Source organism: Stegastes partitus, unplaced genomic scaffold, assembly GCF_000690725.1.
Source record: "Stegastes partitus isolate 25-593 unplaced genomic scaffold, Stegastes_partitus-1.0.2 Scaffold1175, whole genome shotgun sequence".
NCBI classification, from domain to species: Eukaryota; Metazoa; Chordata; class Actinopteri; family Pomacentridae; genus Stegastes; species Stegastes partitus.
This window is the reverse complement of record NW_007578906.1, coordinates 350,814-371,851: the sequence shown is the minus strand read 5'-3', so window position 1 is coordinate 371,851 and position 21,038 is coordinate 350,814. Positions and strand designations below refer to the sequence as shown.

At 40.4% G+C, this 21,038-nt stretch overlaps 2 protein-coding genes across 3 annotated transcripts in view; both read right to left on the bottom strand.

Moving 5' to 3' along the window:
- Positions 1-1,937: 1,937 nt before the first annotated feature.
- LOC103368587 (toll-like receptor 2) lies at positions 1,938-5,330 on the bottom strand. Its single transcript, XM_008297000.1, has 2 exons — positions 5,313-5,330; positions 1,938-5,223 (listed from the first exon to the last, which is right to left on the bottom strand). Exon 2 carries the CDS (start codon positions 5,203-5,205, stop codon positions 2,833-2,835), a length of 2,373 nt encoding a protein of 790 aa, XP_008295222.1. The 5' UTR covers positions 5,206-5,223; positions 5,313-5,330; the 3' UTR covers positions 1,938-2,832.
- A 4,006-nt stretch (positions 5,331-9,336) lies between these two features.
- The window catches only part of tmem131l (transmembrane 131 like), a 35,030-nt gene continuing 23,328 nt past the window's right edge, over positions 9,337-21,038 (bottom strand). The window contains exons 9-34 of one of the 2 annotated variants that reach the window (XM_008296998.1): positions 20,588-20,741; positions 19,707-19,765; positions 19,499-19,604; positions 19,307-19,409; positions 18,949-19,093; positions 18,606-18,776; positions 18,448-18,514; positions 18,220-18,343; positions 18,053-18,122; positions 17,846-17,955; positions 17,648-17,717; positions 17,334-17,467; positions 16,965-17,107; positions 16,641-16,827; positions 16,156-16,341; positions 15,886-16,035; positions 15,243-15,789; positions 14,997-15,109; positions 14,660-14,835; positions 14,310-14,516; positions 14,046-14,124; positions 13,547-13,653; positions 13,294-13,435; positions 12,696-12,766; positions 12,371-12,504; positions 9,337-9,811 (exon numbers count right to left, since the gene is read on the bottom strand). In XM_008296998.1, the coding sequence (XP_008295220.1) occupies positions 9,494-9,811; positions 12,371-12,504; positions 12,696-12,766; positions 13,294-13,435; positions 13,547-13,653; positions 14,046-14,124; positions 14,310-14,516; positions 14,660-14,835; positions 14,997-15,109; positions 15,243-15,789; positions 15,886-16,035; positions 16,156-16,341; positions 16,641-16,827; positions 16,965-17,107; positions 17,334-17,467; positions 17,648-17,717; positions 17,846-17,955; positions 18,053-18,122; positions 18,220-18,343; positions 18,448-18,514; positions 18,606-18,776; positions 18,949-19,093; positions 19,307-19,409; positions 19,499-19,604; positions 19,707-19,765; positions 20,588-20,741 (3,873 nt within the window). In that variant the 3' untranslated portion in view covers positions 9,337-9,493. The remainder of the gene's footprint in view (positions 9,812-12,370; positions 12,505-12,695; positions 12,767-13,293; positions 13,436-13,546; positions 13,654-14,045; positions 14,125-14,309; positions 14,517-14,659; positions 14,836-14,996; positions 15,110-15,242; positions 15,790-15,885; positions 16,036-16,155; positions 16,342-16,640; positions 16,828-16,964; positions 17,108-17,333; positions 17,468-17,647; positions 17,718-17,845; positions 17,956-18,052; positions 18,123-18,219; positions 18,344-18,447; positions 18,515-18,605; positions 18,777-18,948; positions 19,094-19,306; positions 19,410-19,498; positions 19,605-19,706; positions 19,766-20,587; positions 20,742-21,038) is intronic. The other variant, XM_008296999.1, reaches the window with a different exon arrangement.

Sequence of the window (21,038 nt, the reverse complement as noted above, 5' to 3'; positions counted from 1 at the left end):
CTCTGAACACCACGCACCATGAATTGTTTTTTTGTTTTTTTTAAGTGTTACGCTGAAGGACACAACATCAGCCTCTTTCAAATGCAAATCCTGGCTTATGAAAAGATGACTAGATGTGCAGACACACCATCAGTTTCAGACAATAGATGGACACAAACTAATCAAACAAACAGCTGATGAGCAGTGAAGGAAGCAGCAGCTGCACCTACAGCGGTTTACACCTCTGCCAACATCGCTGGACCAAAAACCATTCAGTCCAAGGGAAGAATGTGAATAAATCTTAAGAAACTGATCACAGATATAAAGTTTTATAATAGAGTGCAGTAATCGCCTGGGGACTATTTTCAGCGGTGGATTAATACACAGTTAACGCTGTGTTAGTATTTATAGCAGGAGCACAGTGTGTGTGAGACTATTGAACATGTTGTCCATGATCACTGTGGGAAAAAAAAAACCAGAAACCTTTATCTGACTTTGGCTTCACAGACAACGCCTGCTACTGGGATCAATTTATTGCTGCTGGTTTTTGTGTTTTTATAGAATTTGGTAACAAAAACGTACTCTGATTGTAACACGTGCTTCCCAAACTAATGATGTAGATTGTTTTTGCTTCAGTGCCATCATTCCTTTATCCTCTTAAGCTCTTTGCCCTCTTCTTATTTGTGTCCAAGGGTACTTTTAAAAATAATAGACAACATAATGAAAAAAAAAAAAAAAAAAACTTCTTTCACATTATACAACAACAAGTCTGATTTCCTCCACGTTTTTTAAGGCCCACATTACTTGACACTAACGAGTTGACTTTCTAGAGAGTGGACTTATATATAAAGCTAATATTACTGGGGTGTAAAGAAATTTACTAAGTTATTAAGACTTTCTGAGAAATTCTAGCTTAAATCCAATCAGTTCTACAACTACTGTATCATGTCCTTATGTTCAGGAAATACATGCTGTCAGGAAGCAAAGAAAATTGAAATAAAAATCTAAACCACATTTTTTACAATATCTAAAAACTAAGTAGCCTGTACTGTATCTACCTGTTCTCACATTTGTAGATTAAAAATAAAACTTTCCATGAAATATTTAAAACAAGCCACTTTGATTTTATAGCTACATCATTTCATCAAGTTAAATATATTCAGTGTGCTGTGCATGGATTTATTTGCACTTTTCTCAACAACAAAATGACACTTAAGATCTTTGGAATCTTTAAGATCTTTGTTATAATCAGAATAGAGCTGTGAGTTTGAATAATATTGAACGGCACCATTTTTGCATGTGGACACGAAGCTTTTGGGATAAAAAGTCCGTTTACTGTAGATAGACTGGATCAGAATAAAATAAACTAAGCAAACGTGTGCCTTATTTACAACATGTAGGTGATCAAGAGACGTCAAAGTGTATCTTTTAATGAGAGTTAAATCATGAGAGTAATTATTTGATGATTTTAACACACACTAATTAAATCCTGCAGTGACGCATTTGACTGATTTTTTTTAATTTTTTACAGACAATGTACATATGTGTCTGGGCTTCTGTTTATATGTGTGTGTTGAGCATTAACGTGTGTGTGTGTGTGTGTGTGTGTGTTATCAGGACACCCTGACTCCCCTGGCCTGCCTGTCATCAGTATCCAGGCTTCTGTGTTGGTTTTAGGACTAAAGATCAATAGCAGCAATATGTCAGCTCTCAAGAGCCTGACAAAGAATTACACACGCTTTTAGGCACACAAGCACATGAACACACACACACACACACACACACACACACACACACACACAGATTTGTCATATATATACTACGATTCCTTTTATTTTATTTTATTGTACTAGAACACTGCATGCCCCTGTGTTCCCTTCTTGGAAGCTGCTGGAACTGTAAATTTCTCTTGGAGATGAATAAAGTATCTATCTATCTATCTATCTATCTATCTATCTATATATGTTAGATTTATTAGATTAAACATGACAAATTAAGAACACAATACAACTTTTTTTAAAACTATGGTGGTTAAAATATATATATATTTTTTTAAAAAAGCATTCAGAACAGTCAATAGTTTGTGATAGGAGAGATCTAAATATGCTCTAAATATTTGGGAGTTTTCCTGCATTGCATCAAACTAAATAAATGTAACGTCTTGTGTGTCAATCTGCTGCCTTTGATAAGCTGACAGGTGAAATCTTTGTAATTCTAAAGATCTTTGTTACAATTAAATAATGGCGTGAAATTGTAAGTTCACATTGTATTCTAGTAGAACATAAAAATATTTGAAATAGACTATAACAGAAATAGATGAAGTAATGTGGACAAGTCGTTTGTCCAGACTTTGCGTATTTGCATTTTTTGACATGACGAATAAGGAATATTTCTAAATTCAACTAAACGAACAATGTTATATACACCCAGTTCTTCTTAAACAGCCATCAGTGTGACCTTTTAGTGATTTATTCTGTTGGCTTATTTATTTTCAGATTTCCCTTTTGTCTTATCTGTACTTTCACACAATGTTTCCACACAAAAAACTTACCAGAACGTAAAGGTTCTGCTGCTGCTGTCATAGAGCCTGATAACACAGGACACCTTCAGATTTACTGACTTCAGTTACAGCATGTGACAGCTGTGAAAGCTGTGAAACGGTGCAATGAATCAAGGAAATATGTTTTGCTGTTGCTGATTTATTTAACGAAAAATCATTGAAGTTTCCTATAAATCATAACTGGCACAACACATGAACAAATTCTGAACAAATACTTGATTACAGATATTTTACCAAAGCAAGATCTTTACCAGACAATACTAGCAAAGAAGGACGCAAACTAAATCCCAAGTCTATAAACAAGTCTCATTTTCTTTGTTTTCATTGCCAGTCTCAGGCCTTGTCACAGCTGTTCTCAAACTTTCCCAGAATGCAGCGATGTGATTCTCATCATCAGGCCACTCCAGGTACGTCATGGAGTTCATGAGTCTCCGCAGCCTGCAGAACTTCTTGGGGATGCTTTTTTTGTCGATGGGCTCCAGCAGAATCAGAATAACCCTGTCGTCGTTTTGATCAAACAATCTAAAATGGCTGTAGTCCAGTTCGTACTTGCACCATTCGCTCCTGACAAAATGTCGAGAAAGGATGAAGATTGTTCTGTGACTCTTCTCTATGGCGTCCATGATGTTGTCCATGATTAACCCTCCAGGAACAAAGTCTCTCTTGTGGAGGCAGAGTCGGAGCGGCGGTTCAGTTTGCTCGAGCGCCAAGACCAGATGCGCCTCCACCCAGCCGGAGTCCATTTCACTGTAGGACACAAAGACATCGTACTCCAGCGCTCCCTTCTTTAACTTTGGCTTCTTCTTTGCTCTCAGCCAGGCACAGGTCATCCTCATGTACCACACAACACTGAACCGATAACACAGACCTACACAGAGCAGGACCAGGGCCAGGATGCCTGAGCAGAGTAAAGAAAAAGCTAAAGCCGCGTGACATTCAAACACCGACAACCTCACATCTGCCACCCTCCTCCCTCTCACAGCATCAGGGGAGTCGCAGATGTAGGACTTTATCTCACCTCCAACCCTGTGATTCATCAAGTCACTTGCCATGAAAGCTACCAAGTCACATGAGCAGACGTAAGGGTTGCCGCCAGCCTCCAGACGCTTCAGCAGCTTGTAATCGTGTAGATCGTTACTGCTGAATGTCTGTAAGTTGTTGTTTTTAATAGAAAAAAACATGAGAGTAGGGTATGAATGCCCAGTGGGCAAATTTCCAATCCTGTTGCCAGAGATGTGTAACTCTGTGAGCAACGGTAGGTCGATGTTGAACACAGTCAAATCATTATTGGACAGGTCAAGGATCTGCAAACTCTCTGGCAGACAGCGTGTCGCCGTTGGTAGACGATTTGAAGAAAGGTTTAAGAATTGGAGATTTGCTGGCCAGTAACAGGTCTCAGGCATACTGTACAACGCGTTTTTACTCATGTCGATGTTTTGAAGCTTTTCTAGGTTGGTGAAGAGCCGGCTGTTGATTGTCTGCAGGATGTTTTTGCTGATGTTGAACGTCTGCAGGTTCTGAAAGACACCGTTGCCGCCACACATCATTTCGTGGAACGTAAAATCACTGATAATGTTGTCACTGAGGTCCAAAAACTCAAGTTTGGTGAGCTCGGCAGAAGATTCACAAGGAATGGCAAACACATTGCAGTTTATTACAGATGCCTTTCGCACCACGTTAATCAGACGATCCATGAAATTGAGGGCTGGAAAACGGTAGAACAAGGTTACATCAATATTTTTGAAGGAAACAGCCTCCAAGTTGTCCAGGGAGAGGGGACCAACACTGACAATTGTAGGTCTTAACAAGAATTGTGCGTCTTCAAGTGCCAACATAGTCACATTGGAGTCTTGAAGTAAATTCAGAAGTTCTAAACAAGCTTCCATCGACATGTTAACGTTTTTAAAAGTAAGGCTTCTAACACCACGGTCTAAGGCCACCTTAAGAGAAAACATTTGACTCTCTGTGTTGAACAGTGTGTCGGTGACTGTCAGCATTGTGTTTGCCTGCACAGCATCTGACAGTATGGTTTGTACGAGCATTGGATTTCTCTGAAACCCACCATTTAGACCAAGTGTTACATGGCTGATAGGTCCAATTTGTCTCAAGCTTCCTTCTGCATAGACTTGCAGCTTCTTTCCATCAAAATACAACTCTTCAAGACCAAAGAGGCCACAAAAATCCAGTTTACTGACAGACTGAAGGGAAGGTCCTCCGAAATGTAGAATCTTCAGTCTCTTTAGTGGCTGGAAAAGATTGCCTTGACCCAATGTTGTATAATTGTTTCCCAAAAGATTTAAGTACTGGAGCGAAAAAAGGGTCTTAAACCACGTGGAGGACAACGCATCCAGCTGGTTTAAGGACAAGTCCAGTTTCTCCAAATTAATCAGCGGGACAAAGGCATCTTCCTGGATTGTTTTGATTCTGTTGTTATTCACAATCAAAGACCTCAAACTGGCATACGCAAGAACGTCGTCTTTCATTATTCTTTCCAGTTGGTTGAAAGAGAGATCAAGTTCTGTGATGAGCTTTGACGGGGCTGCAGGGATTTCAGTCAGGTTTTGTCTCGAGCAGTCGCAGGACGTTTGATCACAGTGGTGACACTGTGGTCGGGACGACGAGAAGGTCTGAGACACCAGCAGAAGGACAAACACCAGAGACGTCATGCTTCTTCTCCTGAGTTTCTGTAAAACACAAAAGAACAGAAAAGAATCCAACAGGCCTTTTCTTCCAGATGGTTGTGCAAAGCAGTCTGATAATGAACAAGACTTACAGCAGCTCTGTGGGGCTGTACGTTAGCACGGCAGTGCTGTGATCTTGATGCTAAAGCACCAGTGAAAATATTAAGCTGTTGGTGAAAGACAAGAGAATCATCAAAGTCAGTACAGGTCACTCTGAGGGGAACATGAATGTCCGAATCAAATGTAATGGCAATGTATTTAATAGACATTTCACCTAATAAAAAACCCTGAAACTCCATGATGATGCTAGAGGAGAAGTTGGGGGTTCACCAAAGTCTTTCATTGTCTGGATTGTCAGAAAATGTGGGGACAATCTCTTGAGAATATTTCAGTGTGAACCAAAGTGGTGGAGTGAAAAATACTGACATCCTCCAACGACTAAAAATACTAGCCAGGAAGCTGACATGGACAAAAAGTACAAATGGACACAAGTGAATCAAACCGTTGCTGTTTGACTTCCTTCCTAAAAATGATCTGGACAGCTATAGGACAGGAAGAAAAAAAAGAGCTGTGAGTTTTCTGGGAAATACAGCTGCATTTATGATTGCTTTACACAAAATAGAGCATTTTCAGAGCAGAGCGTTTGACTTGTTAAAGCACAAATTGCCAAAACATAATAATTCTGTTATGTTCAATTGTCCCCGTAAATCCTGAGCAGCTCACCCCGAGTTTGGTTTCATCTGAGGTTTGTTCCTGGTAAAAGGTAGTTGTTGTTTTTTTCTCCACAGTGACCAAGTGCTGTTCAAGAGGGAACAGTTGGGATTCTCCGTGACAATATCTAATTCCCAACATCAGTGATCTCAGCAACCTGACGTTATTTATCTTGTGAATTGAACTGAACTGTGTTGGTCACATCTATTTTCAGAAACTGACTATTCCTGACATGTACTACAGTCGTCCTCAAATGTATTCACATCCTTCCATTAAAGAAAAAGCAAAATTCACAATAGTCACTCACCTAGAAACTGAAAAAAGTAATAACAATTTTTTAAAAATTAATAAATAAAAGGGAAGGGAAAGAAAAAAGACATTGCGAATGAAGGCTGAAAAAAAAAAAAAAACAAAAAAAAAAAAACCAAAAAACAGGTCAACAAGTCCAAAAGACAGATACAGAAAAAAAGAAAACACAGGAATGCACTCAAAGGCTCAAACAACTAAATAAAAATTAATGGATCCGACCAAGCATGCTCGCCTGCCTGTGTGATATGTTAAAAAATAATACAGATGAACCACAAACCAAAAGCAAAAACAAAAGTCACAATACACAGTAAATTATTAATACATTAGTAAATTTCAAAACATCAAAGCAACACAACCGGTTTTTTCCTTCTTTAATGGGAGGCTATGAATACATTTGACAACGACTTCATGCTACAATTGTGGCCAGAATCGTGCAAACATCAAAGACGTTCGGGGGAAAAAAAGCTTGTTTAAATCCATTTCACTTAACTGTTTGCACAAATAACAATAAAACTTAATCATGAAAGTTCCCAGCTGTTTTCCAAAGCTACTGTCACTATTTCTTACTGGTCAGTCTGGTTATACTGTACGGTTACTAGAAAAATAATACTCACCTGCCAGCCAATCACAACAGAGAGTTGTCTGTTGTCACAGTGATATCAATTAATAAACATTATTTGAATTTGCATGTAATGCTAAATGTTTGCATTTCTTCTCTTTGTCTTTATTTTGTAGCAAAATAATGAATTAATTTGTGAGTTTCAAAAAGAAATTACAAAATTGTGTTTAAAAGCTTTTAAATTTATGCACTTGTTTCAATGCATCATTTAGACTATATATAATATTAAGTCAATTAATTTTTAATTAAAAAAATTTAAAAAACTCCCATTTTATCTGTAAATAAACACACAGAGTCTATTAACTGAGTATATTACACACTCTGTGAAGCAGAGAATAAAAAAATGAAGTGAAAATACCTCAATGGGTCTCGGCGTTTTACAGCTGAAGTTTTTTGTCTCTCATCGGCAAAGTCGTGTCATAACAGCAAGATGTATTCGCTAATTCCTAAGTGTTTCGTATCACTTCTCTATTTTATAGCAAAATCATTTCCCCATTTATTTTGTCCCATTAAGCGTAAAAGAAATACAACGACAGCTTCCGGGAAGAACTTTGGGACTTCATGACTGCCGGTAAGAGGACGGCTGTTAATTTGTTTGGTTTCAAAGTTCACTAGTTTGCAGATGCAGAACCAGAAACCACACAACGCGCTTCAAATGGATCAGCTCCTGCAATGAAGCCTTTTTCTGTCTGGTTGCTGCACAACTAATGGACCTTCTTTTATCTTCCATTTGATGAAAATATTTACACTCCAGTGCTTGACAAAAATGACATAAATGTTCATGTGAACAAAGACTAAATGAGTCAGATGCACTTAATAAACTAACTGAAGACTCTGAACTGCCTGTGAATGTGTTTTGTTAAAACGCTTAGAAAGATGTGGCACCAGTGAACATGTCTCTCATCCAGTGTGAGGTGGAAGAAGCTCGAGCTCCCAATTAACCGGAACTGGTAAAGCAAAACATGTTCAGTATAATAACTGATGGATGGAAAAGCCACAAACATTTGAAGAGTTCATTTGCAAAAACAGATAACTCCATATTTGCAAACCTTCAGAAAACCCACTTTTCCATCGTCTACCTGAGACAATATCAATCAAACTAAGCTGAGTGGATTTGACTCAGTAGAAATGACATGACAAAAATAGAGATAACTTAAGCTTGATTGATATTGTCTCAGGTAGAAGATGGAAAAGCGGGTTTTCTAAAGGTTTGCAAATATGGAGTTATCTGTTTTTGCAAATGAACTCTTCATTTCTTAATCATTTCCCAAGACAAACTATTTTTTTCTTCATATATTAAACAGATTGAGATCTCAGTAGCTCATCATCAGCATATTGTTGCCAACATAACAGTCTGTGATTCTAGTTAGAACTCACTTCCTACAAACATCCTTTTATATTAAAACTCTTGTTATGATCAGAGATGAGGACAACATAAAGGGGCTTACAGTAAATGGAGAACATAAAATTTCATTATATGCTGATGACGTATTGCTGTATATAACAAATTATAACACAGAGGAAGGCCTGCATTTATTTGGTGTTTGATCTGTATTAATACTTTTATGTACTTTTACATTCATTATTATTTATTTATTTAGTTAATTAATTAAAATCCTCCTTTCTATTGATTTCTCTATGTCTCTTCAATTATTCTTTATAGTTTCTTATATTTGATTCTGACAAGTGAATGTTGCTTTTGACAGAAATGAGATAAATCAAATGGAGGATTCAGTGTGTTTGGAGTTTGGCCCATAACAGGGATGAAAAGTCAGGATACGTCAGCTCCTGCAGGACCAGTTTTCTTCTTTAAACTCTGTGCTTTGTAAGCTCTTCTTTGGAAAGTGCAACACTAAATCCCCGAAGCATCCATTTAATGAACATCCCCTCTGTGTGCTCAGAGTGAGTGCAGGGAGTTGCAAGGTTACAGAACTGGTTCACTTGAATTACTTCAGGCTTTTCTGTGGCCGCAGTTCACAGCAGCACTACAGAAAAGAAAGTTTTTTATGTTGTGTTTTCATATGTTCCTGATCTGTTTTGGGCTGTATTAGCTTATTGATTTGTGTTTTATTGTGGGTTTAAGTGTTGTGTGTAGATTAGTAGGTGTATGACAAACATTTTCTATATGATCAGTTATTATGCAGCCAAATATCTGACACATACAGGTTGTGAGGTTTGTTTGGTGGCTCTCTCTGAAGACAACTCCGCGGTCTAATGTGTTTCATATTTCCAGAGAACACAACAAACCTCTGACGAGCAATTAAAGTGATCGCGCATCAGAGAGAAGCCAAAAAAGAATGAGTTCATTGTGTGACTAAAAAGAAGACTAATGTCGTCCAAGTACAAAACCTTTTTTTTTTTTTTTTTTTTTTTCTATGAATGACATTAAAAAGGCAGATGATCTAGAAAAATATACAACAAATGCTTAACCTTTCACAACATTTAACATCTGAAAATGGGAACATAAAAGAAAAGAAATATTCACATTTTCCCCAATAATGATAAAAGAACATTCATGTTTATTTCCTTTCTTTTACATGTCAATGCTTTATATGTTTGCAATTATTGTTAAGGTCTGCCGTTTGTTTTTTTTTTTTTTCTTTCTTTCTTTCTTTTTTTTTTCCTTGTCAAATTTTAAACATCTCCGCAGTAGCCGGAGTCGTTGGACAGCTGGGAGTTGGAGCTGCGGTTGGACGAAGAGTTCCATATGTCCAGGTTCATGTGCGGGCCAAAGGGGTTGAAGCTGGAGTACTGGATCGGTCCGCAGGTCCCCTCTGGCTCCCGGCTGAAGGGAGAGTGTGGAGGTGTGATGGGGGTGATGGGGGACACGGGGGACATGGGGGCTGATCGCTCGGGTTGGAAGTGGCTCTGGTACGGCTCGCTCTGGGGCGTCCAGATGGATCCAAACAGGCTGGACATGGGGGAGAGGCTGCGGGTACCCGAGAAGTATGGCTGTGGGGGAGGGAGAGAGGGAAGACTTTAGCTCCTGAGAACCTGTAGGGGCTTTAGTGTGCAGAGGAGCTTCGGTACAAACCACCGAAAAAAAACTTCCCTGTCCTTCTCTAACCTCACCTGTCACTGTGCTCGCCTACCATCTGGTCCCTGCGGTGACGCCCTGGTTGTGATTTCTCAGCTTTATAAAATTCATCCCTTCTCCTCAGCTAAAATAAAGCGACCTCTCCCCTCTAGTAAAGGCGGCAAAGTTTCTTCTCATTCTCAGAAAACCAAAAGTTATCTCTTTAAGTGTCGCAGGGACGACCAGTTGAGACGCAAGCCATGTAAGTGCAGCTTTGTGGGTCTGAACTTTCTCTCCCTACCTCTTTCGCTCCATCGCTGTCTTTACACTGTCACATTCAAAAAGCAAACCATATTAAAAATCATTTTGACGATAAAAAAAACTTTGAAGCCGACACTACTGTACCAGACTGAACCATACAAGGATCCCAAACACACACATCTGTTGTCCAAAAACTACAAGTACCATAATTTCTGGACTATAAGCAGCTACTTTTTTCACATGCTTTAAACAATGATGCGGTTAATTTATGGATTTTTACGAGTTTTATGAATTTGCCTCGAGGCAAAAGTGACATTGAGAGCGACAACAAAAGAGAGACTGAGGAAGTGTGTGACAAAGTAATTCTAAGGATGTTCAATTCTGACACTGAAGAAGACGACTTTAGTGGTTTTAGTGAGCAGGAGGAAGATGAAGAGAGCCATCAATGACTTTTCCTGGTAGGCTACTGAATTTTTTATTTTTTTAACCAGCTGTGTTACAGGCGCTGTTCGGAAAAAAGCATTTATGGTACGTATTTGTCTATGTTACGTATTTAATTAAAAATTTAAAAAATCTTTCAGTGTAAATATCTCATGTTACAACGTGGACACCTGCGGCTTATAGACAAATGTGGCCAATACATGTACAATTTATTTTTGTCTTTTTAAAGTTAGTGGGTGAAGCTTATATTCAGGTGCGCTCAACAGTCCGAAAATTACAGTAGTACAAGTTTTTCACGATATTGTTTTACTTTTGCATTCAAGAGTCACCTTCTAACAGCTCTTTTATAAAAACTTACAATCTACTTTATGACCCTAAAGAGTGTTTTACTGTGTCGTCAACTTTCACTGACTTCCCTTTTATAAAATGCCATTCTGCATCATCTCATGTCTCTTTGTTTCAAGGGTGGAAGACAAGTTCACTGTGGGTTAAACTGCCAGAGACTGGAAGGTTGTGGCTGCCTTTTGAGGTTAACAAATAACAAATTAAAACCAAAAACTAAATATTCTGATGATATATCAAGATTTTTTTCCCCACTATTTACTTCCCTGACCTTTCGTAATCTCATCAATGTAATTTAGAATGTAAACTAAACATATATAAAATACGTATAACAGCATTTTTGGTAAGTGTCCCTCATGTTGAGGTTTGAATTGAGGTGCCATTTTACAGTTCAATAAAAACTGTTGCTGGTGAAAGCGGGTGTAAATGTATTAATATGCACATGTTGTATGCAAATACTTTCTAAATGTAGGTTTCTACTTATTAAGGCTGACAATGCCACTGGAACATGAGCATAAAATTGCACGTCAAGTGCACAAAATGAAAGTAACATCTGTGTAAAAAGCAGAAGCAGCAAACAAAAGAGAAGTTGAACCCACTTTCAGTAAGACAGAGTCCATTAAACCAGATGTTTAACTATCGTTCCTTATTTCTGGACTAAGGAATGTACGAGAGCTGGACTTTCTCTAAAATGTACAGAAGTCATTGGTGTTTTCAGTTTCTGTGTGCCAACATGAGTGTTGCAGGTATTCAAGCGTTTAGGTTGGCACAGATGAGGCAGAAGATTAATCAGGATCCAAACAACCTTGATGCTCACTGGAGCTCAGACAGTAACTCTCCACTCACTGACCTGTGTCCCCGGTGTGTGCACGATTTCCCAAAGTTTCTTTTCTGTACCTTTTTGTCTATGCAACAAAAAGGTAGTACTGTGTTAATACACATACTGCTGCTGTTTTTTTTCATACTGTGCTGCTGGACGTACATAATATTTTTAACTATCATGAGACTTAAACCTACTGCATGTTTTCATTCAATTCCAAATTACAGGAAGTACAACTGCGCAATGCTTGAGGACATGAACTTCTCCTGTATTAACTTCTTGTGGTTTATTTATATGTCTGGAGTTGGGCAACACAGAAATTTCGACGTGATATTTTTGACAAAAATTACAGAAATATGAGGTTGTGTGTTGGGCCTTGGTCCTTGGTATGACTTTAATAAAAATTATTCCAGTATCGGCAAGTTCAACATGCGGTCACAAAAGAGGAATGATACAATGTTGGAGTTAATAAAAGACACTTGATCATATTTTTATGGGTTGACTGTGGTGGTCTCCACACCACAAAAACTGACTTAGAAAATGTACTCCACATAACTACAATAAATAATATCTATCTGGAGCAGCAGAGCACCCAGATTACTTGGTTGTGTTTTGTATTCTAAGGTGTCACCTTGCTGCCCACACAGGCTGCTCTGTCCCAGGTTGAGGGCGATTCCTGAGGCTGCTCCTCACTCCAGCTGCTCTGATTGCCGTGCGCGTTCTGGCCCTCGTGACAGGGAAAACCAGTCGGAAACGTTCCATTACCTGCAAAAATGATCACAGCAAACAAATGCTGAGCTACAACCCACAGAAACCTCAAGAGTCAGTAATTGTTTGCTTGTTGCAGTTCACAATTGCTTCTTTGCTCTCATTAAAAGTGAATCTTGTACAAAACAGAACATAAATACACAACTTCAAGCAGAAACAAACTGCACATCATAAGCTTGAGCTTGTACCTATGTAGCTGCTTTCCTCACAGTAGGTGTAGGGATTGTTGCAATGGCTGTTGGCATTACTCCAAGTAAACCTGCAGGAGACAAGGAAACATTGAAATGATTTTAACAGCGACAGACAAAACAAACACACTTTGTTGCAGCGCTGGGAGGATGTCATTTGAACTATAAAACAGGGCAGATCTTTGTGCTTACTAATAAATAGTTGGAGATGACGTTTACACCGAGGGGATTTTCAGTTCAGTTCTTGGATCCCATGAAGTGTAAAATACAAATACCACTGGGAACTTTAAATCTGTTTTAACTGACTTTTTTTGTCCGTCACAGACTGACACACAAGATCGCTGTGGGTACTGCTACTAAACAAATTCTCCCTTCTGAAGAAGACACAACAAAATGAGCATTTAAGTGGAGTTATGGTTCCTCTCATGAATCCATTATTCACCTTGTGCATTAGTTCTGTAACTCATGAAAATTACCATAGATCGCTTTAAATCTTCACTTAATTTCTGTTCTGAACTTGTCATTACGAACAACCTGTTTAACAATACAGACATTTATTAATTTGAGGAGCCTTAATCAAGTATGTTCAAACTCCTACCCATTGTATGGCGCGGGGGTGTGTGTGGGTGCTGGTTGAGGTATGTAGGGCAGAGCTTCGGTGGTGTTGTATCTGAACTCATTGGTGAGGGGGATGGATGGAGCTGACCACGTCTCTTCGGGCAGATACTGACCTGTCAGGTCTGAGGGAAGCACATGACAACTCTTTTAAATATCAGACAGAACAACAAGCCTTTTCTAGACAACAGTGTATGGAAGATACGCGCATTTACTACGAATGTTTCGGCCTTTACCCATGTTCCTGTCCATTCCTGCAGCTACAGCAGCAAAACTGGGGGCGAAGCTGGACGCTGAGGGGTCGGGGCTTTGGCACGGGTCTTTACGGTACAAGCTATTCATGCTAAACAGTGGAAAGACAAAGGTTGTAAGTTACACAAGGAATGAATAAAGACATAACTGTGTATTTTCCATAAAACGTAGCAGCTATTGATCATGTTATAGACTAATCTGAGTAAGATGTAATCCAGTTCCAGGCAGCAGAAACATCAGTGAAACATCAGTGCACAATCTGAATGACCGCATCTTAAAAGTTAATAGCTCATTGCCCAATATTTGGTATCTAACTACAAGAGCAGTCAGTAAAACCCATAGATAGGTTTGCATGACAACATTTTCTAACATTTTGAGATGGACTTTTTCATCTGTCACACTGGTTTTTATATTTCTGACCACGGTTGATCATGATTAAAACTAGTTCATGTGTCTAGTAGAATGAGTTCTATGTTAAAGTACCTTAGAGCCTTGTAGTTTGTAGGCATGGTCTGGTAGCAGTCTCTCTCTGCTGGGTAAACGCTGTACTGCATGGAGTCCCCTGGAAAAATCAACAAGGCTGGTGTCAAAATGCTGCAACTCACGGTGCTTTTCTGTGATATAACAACAGTAACTGTCCATTTTTCAACTTTATGTATAACTACTTGATATAGTAGTTTAACTATCAAGCCAAAATGAGGGGCACTGTAGCACTAAGAGAGAGGGTAGTGTGTAAGCGCTGCCTACTTTTTCTAGATGAGGTAGTGCAGGCATGTGTTCGGGCACTGGGGTCCTTGTCTCCCTCCATGCTGCTGGCGCTGCTCCAGCTGCCCCAGCTCCCTCTGCTGGCCCTCACACTACCCGACGAGCTGCCAGAGTCTGAGCCTGACTCACACACTCCGCCGACACGTCGCTCTGTAGCACACTTTCTCCGAGTGCGAGCAGGACACACACCTGCCAGAAACCAACAAAGGCCAGAGGTGTTAAAATGAAGTGTTCGAGCTGACATGATCATAGCTGCTGAAGCCAAGCACTGTGGCGGTTCAAAGTGACGGGATTTGGCTGAGTTCGAGAAGCTGCATCAGGAGGGGGCTCACCGTTCTGTTTGAGGGGGCTCTCAGCACTCTGTCCAGGCTTTAGTGCTTCTGACTTGGAGCCGTTGCAGCAGCGGTTCCTGCTGCGGGTTGCACTGATGTTACGGTCCCCTGTTTTCCAATCAGGTTCTTTCTCCCTCTCTGGCATCACTAGCACATTGTGCTCAGGAGCACTACAGCAGCAATTAGACAAGAACAATGACAGCAAGTTATATTACAATTTAGTGATATTTGTCATTTGATGTGCTCTTTTGTTTGCTTTATCAACATTACCCATCAGACTATTGTCTCAAGGCATCTTTCTAAGGAGCATCGAACAAATGTGAAATGTGTGCATTACCTGGAGACATTTTCTGTCTTCCTGCGACTCCTCTTTCCCTTATTATTCCCTGGTGCAGTGCCAGTCTCTGTGCTCTGTGCTTTCTTTTTTTGGCCTTTGCCATCTTCTCTCAGCTGGAGTGGCAAAAAAAGTGATGACTGTTACTTCTCTATAGGAGCCCCTTAGACTTTGCTGAGTGTCTGAATCAATTTGTACAAGTATCTGAATAATGAGTACTGGTATAGTAAATTGCAGTTTCTTTCTTACCTCCAGCTCAGAACTGTCCCTTTTCTCAGAGTCCATCTTCTCTGCATAGTGCTCAGTGCAGCTCTTTTCCACAGGACTGCACACTAACAGGCCTGGTCTTGGTCCTGGACTCAGGGTGACATCAGCTGGGAAACCAGCAGGCATTTCCATGGGAAACATAACTGCTGCTGGCACTCTATCTTCTATAATGCTCTGGAGGTCTTCTTTATAGTCTGTGGATGTCTTTTTATCCAGCTCACTGATGAAAGCTGGTTGGTTGTTGTTGCAGACATCAGAGTCCGGGGTAAGGGGAAGGTCTGGTGTCAGGTCTTCGTGCTCTTCATCCATTATCACAGCACCAGCTGTGGATGAGCTGGACTTGTATTTGGTGTAATAGAGGGAAACTTTGTGTTTCTTTTGCTGTTGGGACGGGGTGGTTGAGGTGCCTTTCTTTGAGGATTGAGGACGAGGAGCGGGGCTGTTGGCCAAAGCTGGAGAGCCGCGTCCTTTACCTTTGTCAGATGTGTGACAGGTGTCCACATAGGTCTTACAACTGCCCTTTGTTTTACTGCAAAGACAAACATGATAATTTATAGTATTTTAAAATTAAAAAAAAATCCACTGTTGCATATACAAGTTACAGGAAAAAAATATTTTAACATACTTTACTCCATTGGGTGTGATATTATTGACTGCGCCGTTGTCGCGGGACAGGACAGAATTGTGGTTGCTCCTGATGCTGGGTGTGGAGAACTCATTCAGGATGTACTGCGCCTGATGGAAGGCCATCAGACACACACCAAACAAAGAGAAGCTGCGACAAAAAGAGAGACAACAACTAAAATTACAAGAATGTTCCAACACTGATCAATAAATGGTCAGTGACCACCCTCCTTCCCCTAGCTAACAATCACATACAACTTAAGTTACTAACCATGTGAAAATGAGGGTGACCACCCAGAAAGTTTCCTCCCAGCTGGGACCAGGGACCACCTGGGCACAGAGAGGCAGCATGTGGTGGGGCAGCGTCACATTGAGGGTAAAAGGGAAAGAGGTGCCACGTGATGTCACCAGCGTGAGGTCCCGAATCACCCAGGACGAGGTGAAGTCTGGGGTGAACCTGAGGACACAGACAGGTAACGACAAAGAGAGAATTAGAAACGGCCAGAAAAAGAATACAGAACAATGAGATAAAAAGGAAGAGGAAAGTATAATTAGGACATATTGCACAAGGATGTAAAGGAGGAACAGACAGTAGACAGTAAGTGAGAGATGTGGGTACTGTAGTTAAGTAACCAACATAGTGTAAAGATAGGAATATACAAACCCTGACCCTTAAACTCACTCACTATTATACATTACATTTCAATACTACGGGACACAAATGAGATTTCCAAAAAAATCTGAAACTCCACTTACGCGATGGTGATCTCGGAAGAGGTGTTGTGGTCGAGGCTGAAGGAACGACACTGCAGCACTTCGAAGCCAAATCCTTGACACTTATAACCATTTATATTCATCGACATGACGGTCAGAGGAAGCTCTCCTGCGTTCTCCACCTTAAAACTCTTGGTGATGGCGAAAAGAGGCTTGTTGGTGCGCAGACCTACGAGTGACATACAGTAGTATTAGTAATTTGGAAGGCTTGTGTCTTACCTTGACCTTTGAAGTGAAAATGAAAAACTAAAGGATGACATTTTATTACAGTTATATATGAATATCAAGTTCAGACATAAATCTCACCATCACGACACTCCATTAGAGTTGACTGAGGAACATTGAAGCGTAGGGAGGCTCCCGGGCCCGGTAGTTTGCCTCCGACTCTTAGCAGCTCTTTGGCCCCATGGCCCTGTACCGTCACCATGTCAAACACTGTCAGGTTGTTCCTGAAAAACAGTTAAAGAGACACACAAACTAAGGCCTTGATTCACACCTTAAAAAAGGAAGATGTGGACTAACATAGCAGTCAAAGAACAGCAAAAACTATTCTTCAGTGGTGTTTACCAGGCATTGCAAAATGTCTTTTTAAAACTCTCCACTGGTATGGAAACTGAACACCATATACATTTAGAAGACATGAACAAAATGCATCTTACTTATCTGAATCAGTACCTGATAATAAGAATGGTGGTGGTGGGTTTGTGTTCAGAAGGAGTGAAGACAACAGCAACCTCTCTGGCTTCCCAGGGCTGCAGCAACAGTCGTAGGACACCCTCTCCTTTTATGTCCTCCATCTTCTCACCCATCTTTACAAAAACACACAGAAAAAAACTGTCAGGGGAAGCAACACAAGCAAGACTGAAGAATTTTCCATGTGTCAGATAAAAAATATAAGGATTGCAAGTTGTCAGCAAAAAATCAATGAGTGATTACAAAAACATTTATCAGTGACACAATTTTATATCTTGCAGCGTTTAAAGATTTACCTTGGGAGGAGAAGCCAACAAAGAAAACTCTGTTGTGCTGATATTGACAGAGAGGGGGCTGATATTGAACCTGACAATCAAAACAAAGGAAACATTGTTAGAAGGATGTGCCGCAGCATCATGCCTTCAAACAGCTGAGGCACAAATCAACATCGGCTGAATCGTTCTCTGCAATATAAAACAGTCTTGACAGTGTACCATTTAGTTAGAAGGTCCAGAGCCTCCAGGGGAGCAGGGTACAGGGAGAGGATTCGGATCTCTACAGCAACCACAGAAGACGACGGATTCTTGAGCATGAACGTCTTCACCTGGGACAAACCAAAAGATTTCTTCTGTTAGACAAACATCACAAGTTGAAAACCTACAAACAGAATTTTCAGTAAACAATCATGAAGAGTCGCCCACCTTGCTCTCATTGACAGGCGTAGCACCAAATTCCAGAGGAGAGGATGCCTCGACAGGCAGCCTGGGCCACCTGAGAAGACAGAAGTATTTACATGATTAGTGAAGTTATTGGAGAGCATTGACGGGTTACAGAGCTAAAATGGCATCTTGTTGAATCCAAGAATGACCTGCAAGGCAGTTTGTCTTTGTGATTCTGCCATCGAGAGCAGAGTTCAGCTGCCAGTTTGCTGTCTACAGTCCAGGATGAGGAGGAAAAGTCTGGAAGGAGAGAGCGCTGCCACTCTGAATGACCTGATGGGACATTACAGAAAAAAATCTATATATAGCCACAGAAAAATCTGAATAGATATTTTTCTCTCACACATTTAAAGGAATTATGAGGTTCCAAGCTTTACCTGTTTCAGACAATCTAAGAGGGCAAGGACGTCCACACTCTCTTTCAGCCTCAAACATAACTTCCCCCTGCAAACACAAAATTAATTACCTCATTTGGTTTTCTGCACAGATTTTCAACCCAATACACTGCTAGTAGCTACTACAGCTGGTATTTTACCTTAGAAGACGTAGAATGAAAGTAGAGTGGAATGTGCAGGGCTGTGCCCAGGCTGGTGTCCAGACTCAGGGTGGACATCTGGTTGATGGGCAGGGTCCTGCTGAGCAGCTGGAGAGACAGAATACGCCAGCAGCCCTGAGGAACTGTCAGTGGATTGCTGAAGTTCATCACCTGACAGACAGGGGGTGGCAGAGGTAACATGTTAAATCATGTCCCCAGCTTGGGATCCATATAATAAATGAACAATGTGTTCCAGACAGAATCTATGTGACATAAACTGCTAAAAGGTTTGCTGGTTTTTCATCATTATGTGGTAAAATCTGCTCAACGCTGTGGTTCATACCTTCATCACTCCCTGCAACTTCTCTGAGAGGCTGGCATTAAACACAGTGAGTGGCAGGGGAAGGGGGTTGGTGAGCCACAGGTCCACCTGGTTGGCATCGCTTTGTTTCACCTGGAACAGGCTGAACAAGTCCCCCACACTCAATCTGCAGAGAGAAAAACTAAATATGTTAATGTACCATAATGCACCAAGAAAAGACAGATTTATAACTGATGTGACATATCTTCAGCAAAACACAGGCTTTAAATAAAAGCTTTGATGTGCTTGTATATACTTAAAACTGCACTGGTTCCAAATCACCGTTTGCCTTGGCTACGACTTAGTTCAAGAGCAAAAATGGCAGTTCCCTTCATGTTACCTGTGTGTGATATGTAGTCCTGGGAAGCTGTAGGTTGTCCTGTTTCCCATTATTTTTAAACCGATATGACTAATGCATTTCCGTCCATGGCCTGGCAATGAACCTGATGAGAAACAAAAGTTTATGTCTTCTGTCTGAAATGCAAAATATTATATCTGATACAAAACTCTCTGAACTGACATAAGCCTTCACCTATGCATGCTAGGGTGGCCACTTCAGTGAAGTTTTTTGCTTCTGGTCTCAGAAGAACCTGATTAAAGTCCAGGCTGGCCTCCACTTTTGATAGCACCTGCATATCCTGGGGACATAAAACATCTCGTCAGAGCTGAAAACATTCTACTTGGAGGACGTAATAATGCAAAAAAAAGAAAAAAAAAAAGAAAAAAAGACAAATGCTTACATTTACATAGAGCTTCTTCCCTCCAGAATTTAACATATAAACTCCAATTTTTGACTCCCCTGTTAAAAGATGTTCAGAAAACAATCAGAACACAACCAATCACAACAATGTACATAAGTGCATTCGAGGACACTGAGCGTATGATTAGGTATAAACAGTAATTTGCGATCATGATTCATGTGGAAATCTACACAGACAGAACAGTTTGAGCAATGCTATGATTTATTTATGTTAAAACACAGAGGGTAATGCAACAAGAGGCTAAAGCAAGACCATACCAAGTCACAGCTAAGCCCTGTAGTGACAGAAACTAGCTTTGAGAATCAAAACTATGTCAGACTATTCACAGTTATTGTACACTAATGAAAAGGCTGTGTACATAACTGTGGCTACTTTCATTTGGCTTTTAGGCTCTGCTATATTCTGTAAAGTCAGGCCAAGAAATCACAACTAATGTTTTCTCACATCTCTTCTGCCTCTCATCTGACAGCTCTTTCCAAACAGCAGCATTATCTTCACATTTTCTAAATACATTCTTTCCCCAGAGTCCGACTAAACTCAAGTTAAAGGAAAAGGAAAAACACCCACAGGAAATGCAGAAACCTTATTAGGTCTACATCTAACGTCAAAACGTAAACACTAATTTTAACCTTTTGAACTTTTTCTTTGATAGTGCTCGACCACAGAAACAAGTCTGAAAGATAAAACACTCAATGAGACAATTTAAGTGGAGGTTGGAAAAACAAAAATACTTGTGAATGTTTTCTCTTTTCATACTGTAGTCATAACTTATGGTGGACTGCGATTAATCTGTGCGACACAGCCACTCCCACAGTGAATTTGCCTCCAGACACTGGATCACAGAGGTCACAAACACCCACCTAATGCAGCCTGTCCGGCAGTAGGGGCGACCAGCAGGACCAAAATGTGCTCAATGACGTAGGGCTTGAGCTTGTCCAGGTCAGCAGGCCGGTCACCACGCGCCGACAGATTAATCTGCAGACTGAGGCGCTCCTCACTCTGGAGGCAGGACCCCTGGGACGGGACAGGAAAGGCATACCAGTCATGCACCAAGCAGAAGGAAAAGAGGACAGGCATGAGAACACTGAGGAGTAATTTCAGAATTAGGAAACTCAGCATATAGGAACAGAGACTAAAATAAAGAAGCAACAAAAATGAAAAGGGCAGTCTGGTTTTAAAGGAGAGAAATTCTGAATGATTACACCTTCTAAAGAATTTGTTGACAACTGCTGATCTGATTTATTTATTTTTGCTATTTGATGGCATCACAGACGCCAGAAGCATTCTGTACATCAGGGGAAGTGGACTGAT

Bases quoted from the DNA above. Each gene is read 5' to 3' on its own strand.
- LOC103368587 (XM_008297000.1), bottom strand. From the start codon at position 5,205: ATGACGTCTCTGGTGTTTGTCCTTCTGCTGGTGTCTCAGACCTTCTCG.